This window comes from Hakea prostrata, unplaced genomic scaffold (genome assembly GCF_041222555.1).
Source record: "Hakea prostrata isolate BN-2017 unplaced genomic scaffold, UWA_Hpros_2 contig_19, whole genome shotgun sequence".
Classification (NCBI taxonomy): domain Eukaryota; kingdom Viridiplantae; phylum Streptophyta; class Magnoliopsida; order Proteales; family Proteaceae; genus Hakea; species Hakea prostrata.
Window position 1 is genome coordinate 515545 of NW_028291138.1, and position 16484 is coordinate 532028.

At 36.8% G+C, this 16484-nt stretch overlaps 1 protein-coding gene across 2 annotated transcripts in view; it reads left to right on the top strand.

The window, feature by feature from the left end:
* LOC148999274 (actin-related protein 2/3 complex subunit 2A-like) overlaps positions 1-16484 on the top strand; it is a 61989-nt gene that overhangs the window by 21744 nt on the left and 23761 nt on the right. For both annotated transcript variants that reach the window (XM_089141327.1, XM_089141326.1), the window contains 3 exons: positions 3621-3687; positions 3824-4031; positions 8021-8190. In XM_089141327.1, coding sequence (XP_088997453.1) covers positions 3621-3687; positions 3824-4031; positions 8021-8190 — 445 coding nt within the window. The remainder of the gene's footprint in view (positions 1-3620; positions 3688-3823; positions 4032-8020; positions 8191-16484) is intronic.

The window sequence follows — 16484 nt, forward strand, 5'->3', positions numbered from 1 at the left end:
CTCCTCATAGGGACTTGGGAGCCACCTGTGCCTCCCATACCTATTGGCTCTCTAGAGGACCCACAACCCAGACCCCTCTATTGCCTCCTCATGTCATCAATCCTCTGTTGCTCCCTACTCATCATCATCACCCTCCTTAGCTGATCGGCCTCTGAATCAGGGTCACTGTCTCCTGGCTCATCCCTACCATAACCCTCAGGATCTTGAAGGTCATCTAAGCGGGCATCCTCGAACTCATCCCTTTGTGTTCTCTTCTCTTTCCTCTTTTGCTTTGTACCAGTAATATATGAGGCCATTGCCCTCTTGACCTCTACGGGCACCTTTGGGCACCATGTTACATCCCTGTTGCCACCAGCTAGATGCATCTTCAATCTAGTGGCCCCACCTCTTCCTATTTGTTTTTTACAATAATTACACTCGTTCTTCCTCCTATCAGTTGTCAGTGGCCTCCCATGTTCCCAAGCTATGTCTGACATCTTTAAAAGAGAGTGCCTGATACAAGAAACACATACTAAGTATCTTGAAAAGCTCCACAATATGCTCCAAAAATGACATACATGCTTCTAATAATAACCTCCTATTTTTAAATAAAAAAAATATATGTATAATTATATAAGTATTTTTTAATATAGAAATAATTTTAAAATATATAAAATACACACAAACTATCTTAAAAATATCCACAACATGCTCCAAAAATTGCATACATGCTTCCACTAATACTCCGCTATTTTAAAATTTAAAACAGAAATTAATTAGTTTTTTTAATATTTAAATATTTTTTAATTATTTAAATATATATATATTTATTAAATACAGTAAAATTACATAATTAACAGAAAAAAAAAATTTAATTCAACACCATCACAGCAATATGGTGTCTCAATTCTCACATACATTCATTTGAAGCTTATACATGTACTATACATATACATTTTTAGCAATATACATAATTTAGTAAATAATTTTTAATAACAGAAAAATAAAAAAATAGTAGGAAGAATAAAAAAATAATTTTGACACTATAAATTCATAGATCAACACTCTAAAGTAAACATATATAAATTTGGAAGCAATCTAACATGATTTAAGGCACAAATGAAACAAAAATAAAAAAATGAAGAAGTTGGTTACTCACCTTGCAAGATTTGAGAAAATGCACAAATGGAGGAGCAAATCAAGTGTTTGATAGAAATGGAATACTAGAAATTAGGTGTAGAAGGGGATGAAAACAAGAAAAATCAGCAAAAAATTCAAACATAGCTCGAAATGGCTCTGGTGATATGGCTCAGTAGGTCGAAATGCCGTCGATATGTCGAAACTGGGTATTTTATAAATTACGTAGGTATCATTTCGGCCTGAACGAAATGATACAGGATACATTTTGTGCCTATACCTGGATTTCGTTTCGATTTGGAATTTTGCAGGCATTTCGGTCGAAATTTCGACCATTTCGATCGAATTTTTTTCCATGCAACAATCTATCAGTCCTTTTAGTTTGGAAGACATCTATTTGGCTTCTATGATGTTCACTTTTGAAGGTAATTACATGTTCCTCTCTCTTTTTGAAATAAGTATTTACAATAGAGAGATCAAAAGTAACAACAAAATCTAAAATTGAGACCCCATCCTCATTCCTCTCTCCAAAACCATATCCTCCATGTACACTCTCATAGCCTCTATGATCTTTTCCAATCTGTTCATTTAGATCACCTCTTATGATAATCTTTTCTCCTTGATGAATTCCTTGCATTAATCCATCCATATTTTCCCAAAATTCTAGCTTTAGACTTTCATCCAATTCTACTTGAGGTGCATATGCACAAATTATATTTACGAACTCTTTCTCCATTACAGGCTTGATTGCAATAATCCTATCACCCACTCATTTAAACAATAAAGACTAATAGACCAAACTCCCTACTGGACTCAAACTCCTAACTGAACTCAACTTATGACTTACAACAGTGTTAAACAACTTTGTCATAGCTGTAGACTGAATCCAAAGCCAACCCCTAACCCCATTGACTAGCCGTTTGTCATTCTTCTCAGCTGTCCTAAATTTTACGACTTTGCCATCAGTTATGATACTAATACGGATTGAATGCTTTCCTTGGCTCCCTTTAAAATTGAACCAATTTTCTGCCCCCAGCTGAAATCTAGGAACCTTGAAGTCCCAATTTCTTTCAGAATTAACATCCTCCCCCCCCTTCCAAGGGGGAAAAAAAAAAAAAAAAAAAAAGCAAAAAAGGGAGAAAAATCTGGGAGATTATGATATCATACTTGGCCCTTAATTCTATTGCGGCGCTACACCAGACTGATTTTATTTTTTTATATAGCTCTTACCACATGGATTCTGAAAGGGACTAGTTTATGGGAAGTCACCCATTTAACATAATTCCATGACATCCCTTGCTGAATGCAGGGTTAGTGGGTTGGGATTTGTAATATTGAATAGTTATATTTCTAACCATCTATGGCTTTCTTATTTAAGTAAAGAACCATAAACGTAAAGAGTAACAAAATAGGATTTGAAAAAGTGAGATGCAATCCAAGTCCTACTATCTTCAAACTAGAGTGATTAGCATGCCTTGGGAGACTAAGTTTCAAGACTTCTATGGAAGTTGATATAATTTTGAACCAAAAGTAACAGCAACAAAAGAATTCAGACTAATTAACCAGAGAGAAGATACAAGACGTTTGTTCAATGGCGAAAGTCTAAAAGGCAGTTCAATAGTTTATTACTTACTTTTGGTAATTGGGTCCTCCACATACCAATCGTCTCCTATTTCTTGCAACTGGACTTTTTAATCCTATTTTATTATCGAAGTTTACTTTGGTCAACTTTGATAACCCAAAGTGACGAATTTTGCCTCAAATCTGGTGCAGACCCATAAAGTGCTTTTGATAGTTACCCGAAGTATGTAGGTGCACTGTCCAATGGCCCATTTGGGTGAGTGAGTACACTGGGCGGCACACTGGACTGGAGAAGGAAAAGATCCCAAAGTTACATCCCCCAACCTCCGCCCAAAAAAAAAGAAAAAAAGAAAAGAACAGAAAATATAAAGTGATGAAAGTAAATTATCATGCAAACAAGTTTGGTGTCAAAATTGAAAAATGCTTGTACTCCATCCTCGTACAAGGAGATTCTGAAAATCTCCAGAAATAACAAACCATGGAATCAGTTAATACAACTGATCCAATAAGGGCAGGTGCCTGTGTCCTGTATGGTCCCTGTTAGTGCCATTTAAGACATTGACCTTAGCTTTAGGACTTGATCTATGGCACTTCATATCTTGTATTGGATTTGGCTGCTGAATCCCATCACCTATTCTTCTCATCTTGAAGTATATGATCCTCTCCATGGAATGCTTAGTCTAGTTCATTAAGGGAGATAATTGCCTGTTGATTTTCTGCCCTTTCATGGCTGCAAAGCAGAATATGCTCTTCAGAAATTGTAAGAATGGATGTATTTTTCTGTCACATATGCACTATGTTACTGTTCTATTTCTCCAGTGGATGCCGGAAAATAACATATCGTAGTTTTCAATTTTAAACTGGTCTTTGTCGTCGTCCTGAGCTAGCACTGCTGTCTGATATTCTTGATTTTGACTCTACAGTTTAGAGAAGGGTGTTGAACTGGATTGTCACTCGGTTGAATTTGATGATGTTCGCTACCATATTCAGGTGATTTACCAGATCTTCTATCCTTATTCAGTTGTGAGGGAACCTGTTTTCTTAAATATGAGGATAAACAAAGTTCATGCTAATTTGTGAGTTAATGCTCACGTTCTCTGTCACATGCTTGCTTGGCTTATTGCAGGTGTCTACGAGGTATCCTCAATTTTTGCTACTATCCATGTCTCTACCCACCCCTCCTCCAGAAACTGTTTTTCTTGGTGGGCTTCCTTTTGGAGCCATAGAAGCTATAAAAGCAGCATATGGTGTGCTCGTGCAGATTCTTGATCCTCCCAGGGATGGATTTAATTTGACGATGAAATTCAATTTGTCAAAGCTTCCACCAGATGAAGGTCCTTCAAGTTTCTTTCTCAATGTCATCTTAATTCATGACCTTGCAATAGCATACAGAAGCCCATAGGATCAGTCAGTTATGCCTCTAGTCTACTGGAACTGCTTCTATTATGCTTCTGTGTTGAGATCCTCTTGCCTGTAATGACTGTAAGGATCTCTGTGGGTGTTTCTCAAACGCTGCTCAATCAAATACTCTCTTGCCTTTCACATTTCAGCCTGCTTCAGTCTTCCTCCCTGTAAATGCTTAGCCATGCCCTGCTGCACCTCGTAAGGAGCATGGTCATATTCGGCTGCATCCTTATGCAGCCAAATGCCAATTCAGTGCAATATCTTCTGACAGTTCCTACACTGAATTTTGCTTATTGTTTAAATTTAGGATCTCTATCCTCATACCCACCCAGCATGCATTATTTGTCTATTCTACACTATTTGAGAGTTCTAAATCAATTACATATCTATTTCTTTTAATTTTCTTATAAATCAAAATAAATTTTAATGTAATTCATCTAGAACCACAATGGAATTAAACATGATGCAAATATGAAATACAATCACAATACTTTAATCAGTTTCAAAGATTTTTCAAATTAAAGAGAATATTCCTTATGTTTTGAAATTTCTGTAATTTTCAAAAAGTTATAAATTTCATAAATCAAAATAATTAATCTTTGGACAAACAACTGTGAGGCTGTAGTGGGCCAACAATGTCCAATATATATTAAAATGACCCCAATATCCTAAGAATTTTTTAACATTTAAAAAAGAAAAGAAAAAGAATAATTGGTAGAGATGTCCAGAAATAGACCTTCTATATGAAATGGATCTATCCCAATTTGCATTTATGAAGCCTTCCACAATCTGCATAGTTTGCCTCCGACAAATGTGCAACATCCAGAAGTAGACCTTCTAGATGGAATGGGTCTATCCGAATATCTATGAAGCCTTTTATTTTCAAGTGATTGTGTTTGACATACAATAGTCCTTTTTCTGGGGAGGGCTTTCAAGCATATGAGAGTTTGGTATATTGCATCAAAGTATGCTCACTCTTTCGAGCATGCATAAATTAACTCACCTTCCTAGTACATAAGAAAAACATGTGAGCTAGCCATAGACAGATAAATGAGTTTACTTGCCTCAGGTGCTTCCAGCATCAACAAGAGAGACATCACAACCTTCTCCTAGTTTCTGATTCTGCTTAATAGGGGAGTTGACTGGTTTGCAGCCCAACATGCTTGTCTCTTTCAACAAATCAAGGACAGATTTCCTTTCAACATATTTATATTCCCTTCTTAGATCTCAAACTTCAATTCCCAAGACACACTTCAAGGGACCCAAATCTTTGATTTTAAACTAGGAGCTGGGAAAGTCTTCAGCCTAGGTATCTCAGTTTTAGCATCTCCATTCGCAACAATATCACCAACAAAACTAATAACAGCTGTGTTGTACCATAACCTCATCTGTTAAATAGAGTGTGGTTAGCTTGACTTTGGGGATGCCCATTCTTTAGAATAGCTTTTCTGAACTGCTCAATCCATGCTTTTGGGGACTACCATAAAATGCTGTTTTGATAAGACACTTTCCCTTCAGCTGAAGGGGGATTGAAGTTGGGAGGAGTTTGCGTGTACACTTCTTCTCCAAGTCACCATGGAGGGTGGCATTCTTTACATTTAAGTGATTTAACTGATACATCTTTATCAGCAAGGCAGCAAGCAATTAATACTGACTCATATAGAGTTGTTTAGCCACGGAAGCAAATGTCTCCTGATTTAATTCCACAGTTGACTATGGTCTTTCCCTACCATCCTTGCTTTGTATCTCTAACTTTGTGTCCATCAGATCGGTCCTTGATTGTGTATACTCACCTGCATCCAAGATGATCCAGCTACATTTCTTCCCGTTCAAAGATCTACCAATTTCCAACTGTTCTTTTCTGGAGTCATCTTTTCCTCAGATATTGCTTTTTTCAACTCTGGATGGGACATGGCCTCAGTGACACTGCTGGGGATAGAAATAGAAGAGACATCAACAGTAAAGTCAAGACCTGCTGGAGAGAGGGAATAGGAAACAAACTGGGAGGATTAGGACAAACTCTCTTTCTTTTTTTGACAGCAATAAAAGGATCTAAATCAGAGGAAGAAGATATCACCTAATTCAGGATGTTGGATTTCAAAATGTGGATCTGAAGAGTTTCTTGGCAGGTTGTCTTCTCCAAAACAGCCTCTTGTGTATACATTTTTGTATACACTTAAATTCCTTTGCACCACCTGATTGCTGTTCAATATCAACCTCTGCAGCTGACCCAATTTATCTCAAATGGGAGAGAGAACTCCACTGCTATGATCTGGCTTATCTTCTCTATGAAGCTTGAGATTGGGAGAAGATTCATAGTAAAAGACACTGCCAATGATATTTGGGATAGTGTTACCATAACCTTTGACTTTGTTGGTGATTCAGCCTGAGTGTATCAACTACTCAAAAAGATAATTACAATGAGTTATCCTTATCTAAGATTTACAATACTATCATTGGTCTTTAAGAGTTTGATCATCATAGGGACCTTTGTCAAACCAGGTCAAAGGATGGAGCAAGGATTTACTATGGTCTTGAGAAGGAGCGAGTTCTTATTCTCCATGGAGCATTGAACCCCAAACTTTGTATGCAAATATTGGACAGATCTCTTTTTTCATCCTTAGATGAGGTGTATAGTTATCTGCATTGTGAGGAGGCTTGAAAAACAGCCATGGAGCCTGCTACCTTCCTTGAGTCATTGGCCCTCTCCTCTAGCTTTCTTTGAGATTGGCGTAGTGCTGGCAGAGGCTGGTATTCTGGAGGTCATGAAGTTGAACAAGATGCACCCATTTTTGGAATCATTGGTAATTCAAAGGGAAGTATTAGGTTCTTCATGACTCCTCCTGGTACATGTGATGAATCTACTGGCGTTTGGACTTTGTAGAAGCCGGGGGGGGGGGGGGTTGAAGCACATTTGGTGATTATTGATACTGATACTCATGAGGTCCCACCTAGTTCATTGACCTCCAGCTCATTCACCTAGGAGGATATGGCAGCATATTGTAGAGTTATGCTACACTTGAGCAGCTCACCTTGTATAACTATAGTGGCAGACTCACTCATCATCCTCAAGCTTTGTGGGCCTCCACATCTACTCGTACCATAGCCCCATATTGGGTCACTGGCTCTAATGCCAATCTGGAAGTTAACAAACCCAAAGAACAATAGAAGGACGGAGAAGAATGGTTGAGGAGGATGGAGGAGAAGAAGAGAGGAGTAGGGAAAAGAGAATGATGGAATGGTGTGCATTGGAGGAGTGGGTCTCCATACACTTATATTGCTTCACTGATGAAAAGAAAAGGAGTTACATACAAGGAGGAAAAAGATTAAAAACATAACTTACAATATAGGGCAACTAGTCAACATACTAGTCCTAAACTATGCTTACTACATAAACTCTAATAAAGCAGTAGTGATTTGGCTGTGGCTCTTAGGTCTTCCATTGATCATATTCGGCTCTGCCCCCTGAATAGCTTCTGAAATTGGGAATTCACTCTCTCTTGCACCTGCTTACACTTTCTTGTCTCTTACTCTCCAGTAGACTAAGAAAGGACGGTGTAAGGTGCAGGTGAGTTAGCTAGCTCACCAAGTGAAGGGAAAATGTATCTTGGGGTATGTATGCCAACACAAGTGGTGGATCAAAATAGTAAAGAAACACCATTAGACAGCTTTCTTCCTCTTTAGTATCATCAGGTGAGTTGCCTGCTGGGGATGCAATAACTGAATTGAGAATGTTAATAATTGAGAAGGATCAAGCCAAGAATGTCAATAATTGAGAAGGATCAAGCCAGATTAAAACTTAGGTCCATGCATATATGTCAGTTCTGTCCATATTATGTTTGTTTCAACCTCCATGTATTATGATCAGATAATAAAGTTGAGCTTCATTTTGAATAATGTTGAAATTATTTCCATGTAGAGCAACATCAGGCTATTCTGGTGAAAATTGCGTCTGTGAGAGAAGTGGTTCTTGGGGCCCCTTTAAGATTCATCCTAAAGCATCTTGCTTCAAAGACAGTTGCTCCAAATGTAGATCGACTTGTTTCTATTGTTCATAGGCCAATGGAGTCATTCTTCCTTATCCCCCAGGTACCTTCTTGTTTTTATTATTGTGTTCTTAATCAATTTCCCCTTTACATTTCTGTGAGGCATTTTATGCTTGTCAATATCTTTCTATTTGCATCATGCATATTAAATCGCATTAGAATGGTTAGTAATACAGTTGTAAAGACCATTATACCCCTTGGCCTATGTACAAAGGGGTGAAAAGACCTCATCGACCCTTCTCCTTTGGGTTCTTATATGCTCAAGGACTGATATGCTTATATTTCATCAAGTGCATCATTTGATGCTGGACAACTAACCTATTCTAATCCTAAAGTTCATATTTCTTCAATCTTAAACCTTGGTTTACTCTCTTTGTTCTCTTCTAACCCTGCGTCTTCTTCATCTTTGGCTTTGGCATTGGCACCACACTGCCGCTTGCCGTTAATGACCCAGAATCGAATAGACAAATTCCTAAGGGGGTTATTTCCAATCTGGTTTCAATGTGAAGAATGGTTGGCGGAGATCTTCCCCTTGTCCTTGCCATTACCCATCTCAGGAGCAATACCTAATCTCTTGAAATTCTTAGAATGGAAGAAGTTATGGTGCGGTATCGTCTTGCTTACGAAATTTCCATTTTCCCCTTTTCTTGTTTCTTTAAAATTTTGTTGTTTGGATCAAGGAACAAATTTCGGTCGAAACTAGGATTTCAACCCAAGAAAAGGCTGAAATTTTTTGGTTTCGACTAAAATTTCGGTTGAAACATCTGGTTTTTTTTTGGGTTTTGGGCCTTCTATGACGTCTATTTCGTCTGATTTCTTGCCTTCTACCTATTTAAAGCATAATAAACATAATGGAACTAGTATTTTGCCCAAAAAAAAAAAAAACCATTGAAAATTTATCATTCAAGTATACTTCAAATGACTGGTTCTGACAAGTACATATTGTATTGCATATACGTGTAGAATAATTAGCATACATGAATTGTTTGATAGAATGGTTAGATGTTAACAAGTCAACAACATAAAATGACCAACTAGATCAAGTGATGGTGTCTCACATATATTAAGTTGAGGCCCATATATCATATATACATATGTATTTTTTCAAAATACATAATTTAAAAAACAATTATTAAAATCAGAAAATGAAAAAAATGGTAGCAAATAATAAAAAGATAAGTTTAACGAAGCACAATCATAGATCATAGTCCTAGATATATTAATTTCAAAGGCAATACAAGATAATTTAGGGTATATATATATATAAAGGAAGTTTGGAACTGTTGGGTATGGCTCATGCTTCACATTCTATTGCTGCTGGAGTTCTCTTTGTAGTTGTTGTGGCTTAGGCCGTGTTTGGAGGCAAACGATGAGCAAAAGAGGTGCTTGAAGGCAAAGGAGTCATGGATTTTAGGTGAAAAATGGGATAGAAATTGACAAAAACCGATGAAAAACAAGTTGAAATGGTAGAAAATTCGGTCGAAACCTATAACTTTTCCAAAATAATTGGAATTTCGTTTTGGTTTTCAAAAATGCAGGCATTTCAGTTGAAATTTCGACATTTTCATCCGAGATTTCTTCAATGGTTTGGATTATCATGAAACCAGACAACTTCTTCCATTCTGAGAATTTCAAAAGTTATGGTGCGGTATCGTCTTGCTTTCAAAAGTTTCTTTTTTCTTGTTTTAGTATAAAATATATAATAATTACTTCTGACTTTAAAAAATATTCAAATTAATTTTTAGAGAAAGCTAACAGGTTGTTCTCAATGCCATCAAAACGAATCAACTAATGTAAGTTTCTATAATTGGTTTTTTATGCTACACATTACTATATTTTATTGTAACAGATTCTGTCCATCCAATTTAAAAAATACAAAACGTGAGTTTTCCTAATTCAGTTTAGTCTCTATTTTATTTGAGAGTTACATATAACACATCTAATATTGTTAACAAAAATTTTGTGGATTAAAATTCGTCTTCTTAGTCAGCTACAAGTCAATTCTTTCTCAGGTTAAAGAAAAACTCCAGTAACAATAGCTTTGGTGTTTTGGCATTTTTTGTGGCCTATTAGTTCGTCTCCAGATTAGATAGATTTTCATTAAGATCAAGATAAGACAGTACAGAACTCCTAAAAAGTTTCCTATAGTCTATTTCGACATCCAAGTATTTTTAAAGTTCTATTACCTTCAGGTTGCAGATTGGACAGATTGCAATCGTTGGAATAACACCAAATGTTATCGATTGCTCTAGTATCCCAAATCAACTCCATTTCAAAAGAAATTTCAGAAGCATAAACTACACATTCTTATGTCACCCTAATTATTTTCATAGTCTAAAATTCTAAAAAAATCCACATGTGATATCAAGTACTACCCTATTTTACCTCAAGTCCAAAGCTAGGAGGTTTTCTAGACTAAGTTAGATGCTCACTCTTCTAGTGTTTTCTAAGTTGAATATAACTAAGTCTTTCACCTTGGATACCACTTTGTAACGCCCCAATCTCCATGCAGAGGAGGAGATCATCATTTATCTAATATCAACTTTACTTATGTAGTGAACCAGAAACCCCTGAGGGTTTTATCTAATAGTTAGGTGGATTTCTAAAATCATTCAATAAGAAATACTGATTTGTAGCAGAATTGAATTATCTCATATAAAATAAAAAAAACATTTCTATAATAGGCATATCTTGAAAGTCCCAAAGTATATTTAATCATCCGAAGTACAATCAATGAAAACTCTCAAAGAAATTAGTCTATCCTAAGAAATAAAATAAACATGTTCTTGATCTTCATCCTCCCAAGTAATTACCATCCCCCTTGAATGAGTCTTTCATCTGTGGATGGTAAGTATTGGGAAGAAAATTAGCAAGAGCAACCATGTAATGAATCAACAAGTTTTTTAAATAAAATAATCTTTTATGCAAAATAGATTTAAAGCATATATGTGACAACATGACGTGGCAATCTCTCCTAAAGTATCTCAAGTTTTAGGGTTGATCCATGCCATTACACGGCTTGTGCCGTACCATAGCCCTATCATTCACATCGCCCAAAAGACTAATGCTTACCAAATATCTCAAATTTAGTAGATGGTCCTTGCCTTACATGGCTTGTGCCGTGCCACATCCCTATCATCCACCTCACTTAAGTCATTGATGCCTCATTTACATCTACCTAAATAATGTACCTTAAACTCAATGGATGATCCATTAAGTTACATGCCTTGTGCTATACTATAGCCCTATCATCCATCTCATCCACGACACGATGCTAACGTTTACAGATACAATAATGTAAATATGAACATGGCATGGATCGGTGAGATATGCAACCAACATAAAATGATATGCTCCTTTTAATGAAAGTAAAATCAACAAATGACATATATTAGACCACATGTTGTATTTCAAAATTTATAACAAATATAAGATCATAGAAAATCAATAACAAAACTCAATATGATAAAACGTAAATCAATCTATGAAAAACATGCTCCACAAAAGACACGTGAATAGTAAATATCGGATAATAGATTTAAAAGATATAGAACCTATTAAGTAAAATATATGATGGCAAGATATAGGGTTGTAGTTGCAAAAACATCAAGATTGACAAAGTAAAGGAAAATATCATGTTGAGAGAGTCTAGGGTTGCACTTGCTATTGTGAGGTCTCAAAATGAACAATAATTCACCTTTAAATAGAGGGAGTTTATCGCACTCTAACCTTGTGGATCTTTGCCTCTTCTCTTCTATTCCTTGCACTCTCTTGTCTCTCTTCCTCAATAAATTAACTAGAGTATGGGTTCTTAATCACCCGTATTTATAAACTCCCTGATTCCTTAATCATCTCTCTCTCCTCTTCAACACATCTTTCTTTCTTTTCCTATTTTAAATTCGCCTCCTCAATTCCTCAATCATCTCCCACAATTTCTTCCCCTGTTAATTTCCTTAATCCTCTCTCATATATTTGACTTTCTTTTCTTATCTAATATTTAATTTCCTTATTTCTTTTGACTTAATTTCTTAATCCTTACATACCCTGCGCAAGGAGTTTCTTTTCTTGTCTCATGTATTTTCTTCCGTTTTTGTTGTTTCTAGTAGGCTCCAAATTAGGTGTGGTGGTGGGGGTCAAAATTGCACCAAAACATTTTGTATGTTTTGACACATCCAAGGTGCATTGAACCTTGGACCTCCTTTAATCATAGAAGAAAACTCGACCGAAATTTCGACAATTTCAGTCGAAATGTCTGCATTTTTAAAAAACGAAACGAAATTTCAATTATTTCAGAAAAGTATCAAATTTCGACCGAAATTTCGGAGATTTCGACCATTTCGACCAAAATTTCGACATATCAACATTCCAACTTGTTTTTCCTTAGTTTTTGTTGATTTCTATCCCATTTTCACCTAATTTTCACTACTCCTTTGCCTTCAAATACCACTTTTGCTCATTTTTTGCCTCCAAACACCTCCTAAGCCACAATAGCTACAAAGGAAACTACAGCAACAATAGAATGTGAAGCATGAGCCACACCCAACAGTTCCAAACTTCCCCTTTTTTTATTTTTGTTTTGTTCATGCCTTAAATGATCTTGTATTGCCTTGAAATTAATATATGTTTAGCCTAGGACTATGATCTATAATTGTGTTTTGTTAAACTTATGTTTTTATTATTTGCTACCATTTTTTCATTTTTTTATTTTAATAATTATTTTCTAAAATTATGTATTTTTATTTTATGTATATATGTTATATAGGCTTTAGCTTTATATATTTGAGACACCATCACTTGATCTAGTCGGTCATTTTATTTTGTTGACTTGTTGTATATGTAACCATTCTACCAAACAATTCATGTATGTTGTTGATTCTATGCATGTATGCAATACAGTTTGCACTTGTCGGAATCAGTCATTTGTTAGTATACTTGAATGATAAATTTTCAATGGTTTTGTTTTTTACAAAATACTAGTTCCATTGTGTTTATTATGCTTGAAATAGGTAGTATACAAGAATCCAAATCATTTTGAGTCCATATGAGGCTTGAAATTGAAGTTCTAATTTTCAGAAAAAGTGTCCAGTTTCGATCGAAATTTCGACCGAAACGTCGAAATTTCGGCCTTTTGCAAGGTCAAAATTCCTGTTTCGGTCGAAATTTCTTCCTTGCCTTTAATCAAGATAAAAGTTAACCATTTAGTTACTCATCAACGTATGACTAAAATTAACAAATTAATTTTATTAAGTATATTAATCCCATATAAGTTCACTCCTAAAGTATAATTATGTGAATATCAATATGAAAGGTCTAAAATACCCTTATACTTTTGTCATGGGTGTTGCGTTCCTCCCCCCTTATAAAAATTTGGTCCTTGAAATTTAGATTATAGAAGATTGAGGAAGATAGAGAACTCACCCAGCATCAAGGTCCGAAATTTCGCCGGCTGGCAAACTGGGGAAATTTCGCCGATATATGGCCATGTTTCGGCCATATTTCAACCTCCCATTTTGGGGGGTATTTTAGGTCATTTTGGCTTAAATTTGTTTGGTGTCTACCCTAATTTGATGCCAATGAATTGCTGGTTTTGCCTAAATTGGTGTTCTTGATCAGCACATACCCGATTGTATACGGGTAAAACTGGAATTCTCTAACATTATTTTAAACAATTAAAAGAAAATAAATATGCACAAGGACAATAAACATCATTATAAAATACTAGTATACAAATATAACTAAGTATATACCTGTGCTGGCACCACCTAAATCATGTCAATACCAAGTACTATGTCTCGGTGGATCCATCCGCTGTGAGTCCTGTGATCTCATGCTGCAAGGCCCAAAGGCTACAGTTATGAGCTTCTCCTCCATTATTCTTTTAAAGTCACTCCATGCCATTTCATGCTGATGGTTATTGATGTACAAAAAAACTAGAGCTTTGTAATTCGCGTCATCTATGGATGCAAAACTACTCTTGTCAGGAGGGTAATGTGAATAGAGATATGGAAGAGAGTCAAGAAACCCTGCTGGGTGTGGTGGTGCAGGTTCATATGATGGTAGGTTTACCATCATACCATATTGGTATACTACCTCCAATGTACCAGTTGTCCCCAAGCCACTGAGAGGGATAATCGGGACACTCTGATGATGATGACCCCAACCATCATAACCACCATAAGTAGATGTGGAGCCTTTAGAGTCATCAAGCTCATGGATGATCCATCATTGTACCCATAATAATGCGAACTCCTAAAAGACGAGTATGTACCATCGTGTCCATGAGTGGGAGGGACATTATAACCATAAGGAAATGGATCCTCTTGACTAGCTGTCCGTCGGATCAAAATGGCCATATGAGCCAAACTATCGAGTATCGTCACTATAACCATGACCATGCATATGCTGCTGCTCCCCCCCAATGACCCTCCCCCTCCCTAGCTGATTGTAGCTCGTAGGACGACCACGATGAAGCGCAACACCATGATCGTCATCCTGAGTGGCATGCGTGTATTGAGTCTCTCAAAAGTATCTCTTTGGGGGATGCTGTGTCTTTGATAACTGTACTCCACCAACACCTAGACCATCCCTCCGAGTCAGACTGGGACTGGAAGCAAGGGTGTCATCTGGATCATCCTCGTGCGTGCTAGGCTCCACCATCCAATCCTCATCTGCGTTGCCAGGCATTCGCCTGTACGTGTGCCTGCCCCTTTAGAGATTCCATGCACTTATCTACATCAACTCCCACAGCTTGAGCAATGATTGGGTCTGGCCTACCTCCAGGTTGGTCTAATACTGGCTCACCCCTGTCCAACAACCAATCAGTGAGGGGATGTTGCTCATTTGCAGTGATCTTGAAGATATCATTGAGCTGGATGTCCCTATCCCTTTCACGGTTAGCATTTATCCTGACATGCTCTATCTTCAACCTCATGTTGTAGTGGCAATACATGAGGTCATTCAGGCGCTGACTTCCTAACCTATTCCTCCTCTTGGAGTGAATCATGCCAAATATACTCCAGTTCCTCTCGCTCCTAGAGGCTGAGCAAGTCTGGGAGAGGATCTTCACTACCACTCTCCGGAGTTTTTCTGTATTGCCCATATACAAAGCCCACCACTCAACTGCATTATCATAAATACATTGAGTTAATTCTTTAATGCTTAATAAAAGGTCCTACTTATGTAGATATATGTAAATGTAATAATAATAATAGTAATAATAGTAATAATAGTCATGCATCTAACCTAAATCCTAATTTTGTCAATCATCTACAACATTTGAACCAAAGACCCCAAATGCATCCCTAAACATCTTTATCTACAATCATTTGTATTGATGGTTCACTAAATTCTTTCAAAAATAAAAAGCAAGTACTAACTTCTAAATCTCTAATATCTCACCTCCGTGTGACAATTTGATTGGACCACTGGGTTTAACTCCAACTTTGAAATAACCTGCATGACAACATTGAACAGGTCTGACCTCAACCCCAAATTTTCGCTATACTGATATTTGGGATTCAGATAATAGGCTGCACAATTCACAAACTCACAATTAGAGACTTAGACCTATCATTGAATGAATTATTAATGTCTGCTACAATATAAATTAATAGCCCACACTAATTACTTACCTGCCCTATGCACGGATGCATTAGATGAGTGGTCCATCTAGTGTGCACTATATTCAAGTTTGTAGTGTGACCATTGGGGTTTTCTCTTTGTATTGTTCTCTTCATACGCTCAAGGGCTGCATAAATATGGGGTATAGTGGGCCCCTCAGGGAGGAGTCAATCATACACAAGACCTTGATTATGAGCTCCAAGGTCTCCAGCACAATAGTCACATTCCTCTAAAAGTCATCAGATGAGATCGTCGCCTGTGTTGTGCGCCTACTATTCATACTGAATTATTGCACACACATTAAGTTAGTAAAATATATTACATACTAGATATTCATAGTATAAATGTATAAGAACTTGTTAAATGAAATAGTAGAAAGAAAAAATGTACTTACTTGGATCCAACCCAAGTTTGATGCACACATAGCTCTGAGGCCCACCTTCCTCTCCAAGATACTGCTGAGGGCTACAAAATTCGTGGCGAATCTCGTCTGACCAGGTCGCACCAACTCACCCTCACATAGTCACATGCTCGCCTCATCATATCCAGAGTAGCGCTATAATTTAGATGAAATTAGTTACCTGCCTAGCCCTCTCCACTGTGGTTTAGATAATATTGATCTTATTAGTGTCCTTAACATGAGGTCGATACGGTGAGCTACACAGGGTGTCCAATAGATATTATACCTAGGTGTATTCATCAGTACGTCACTTGCCT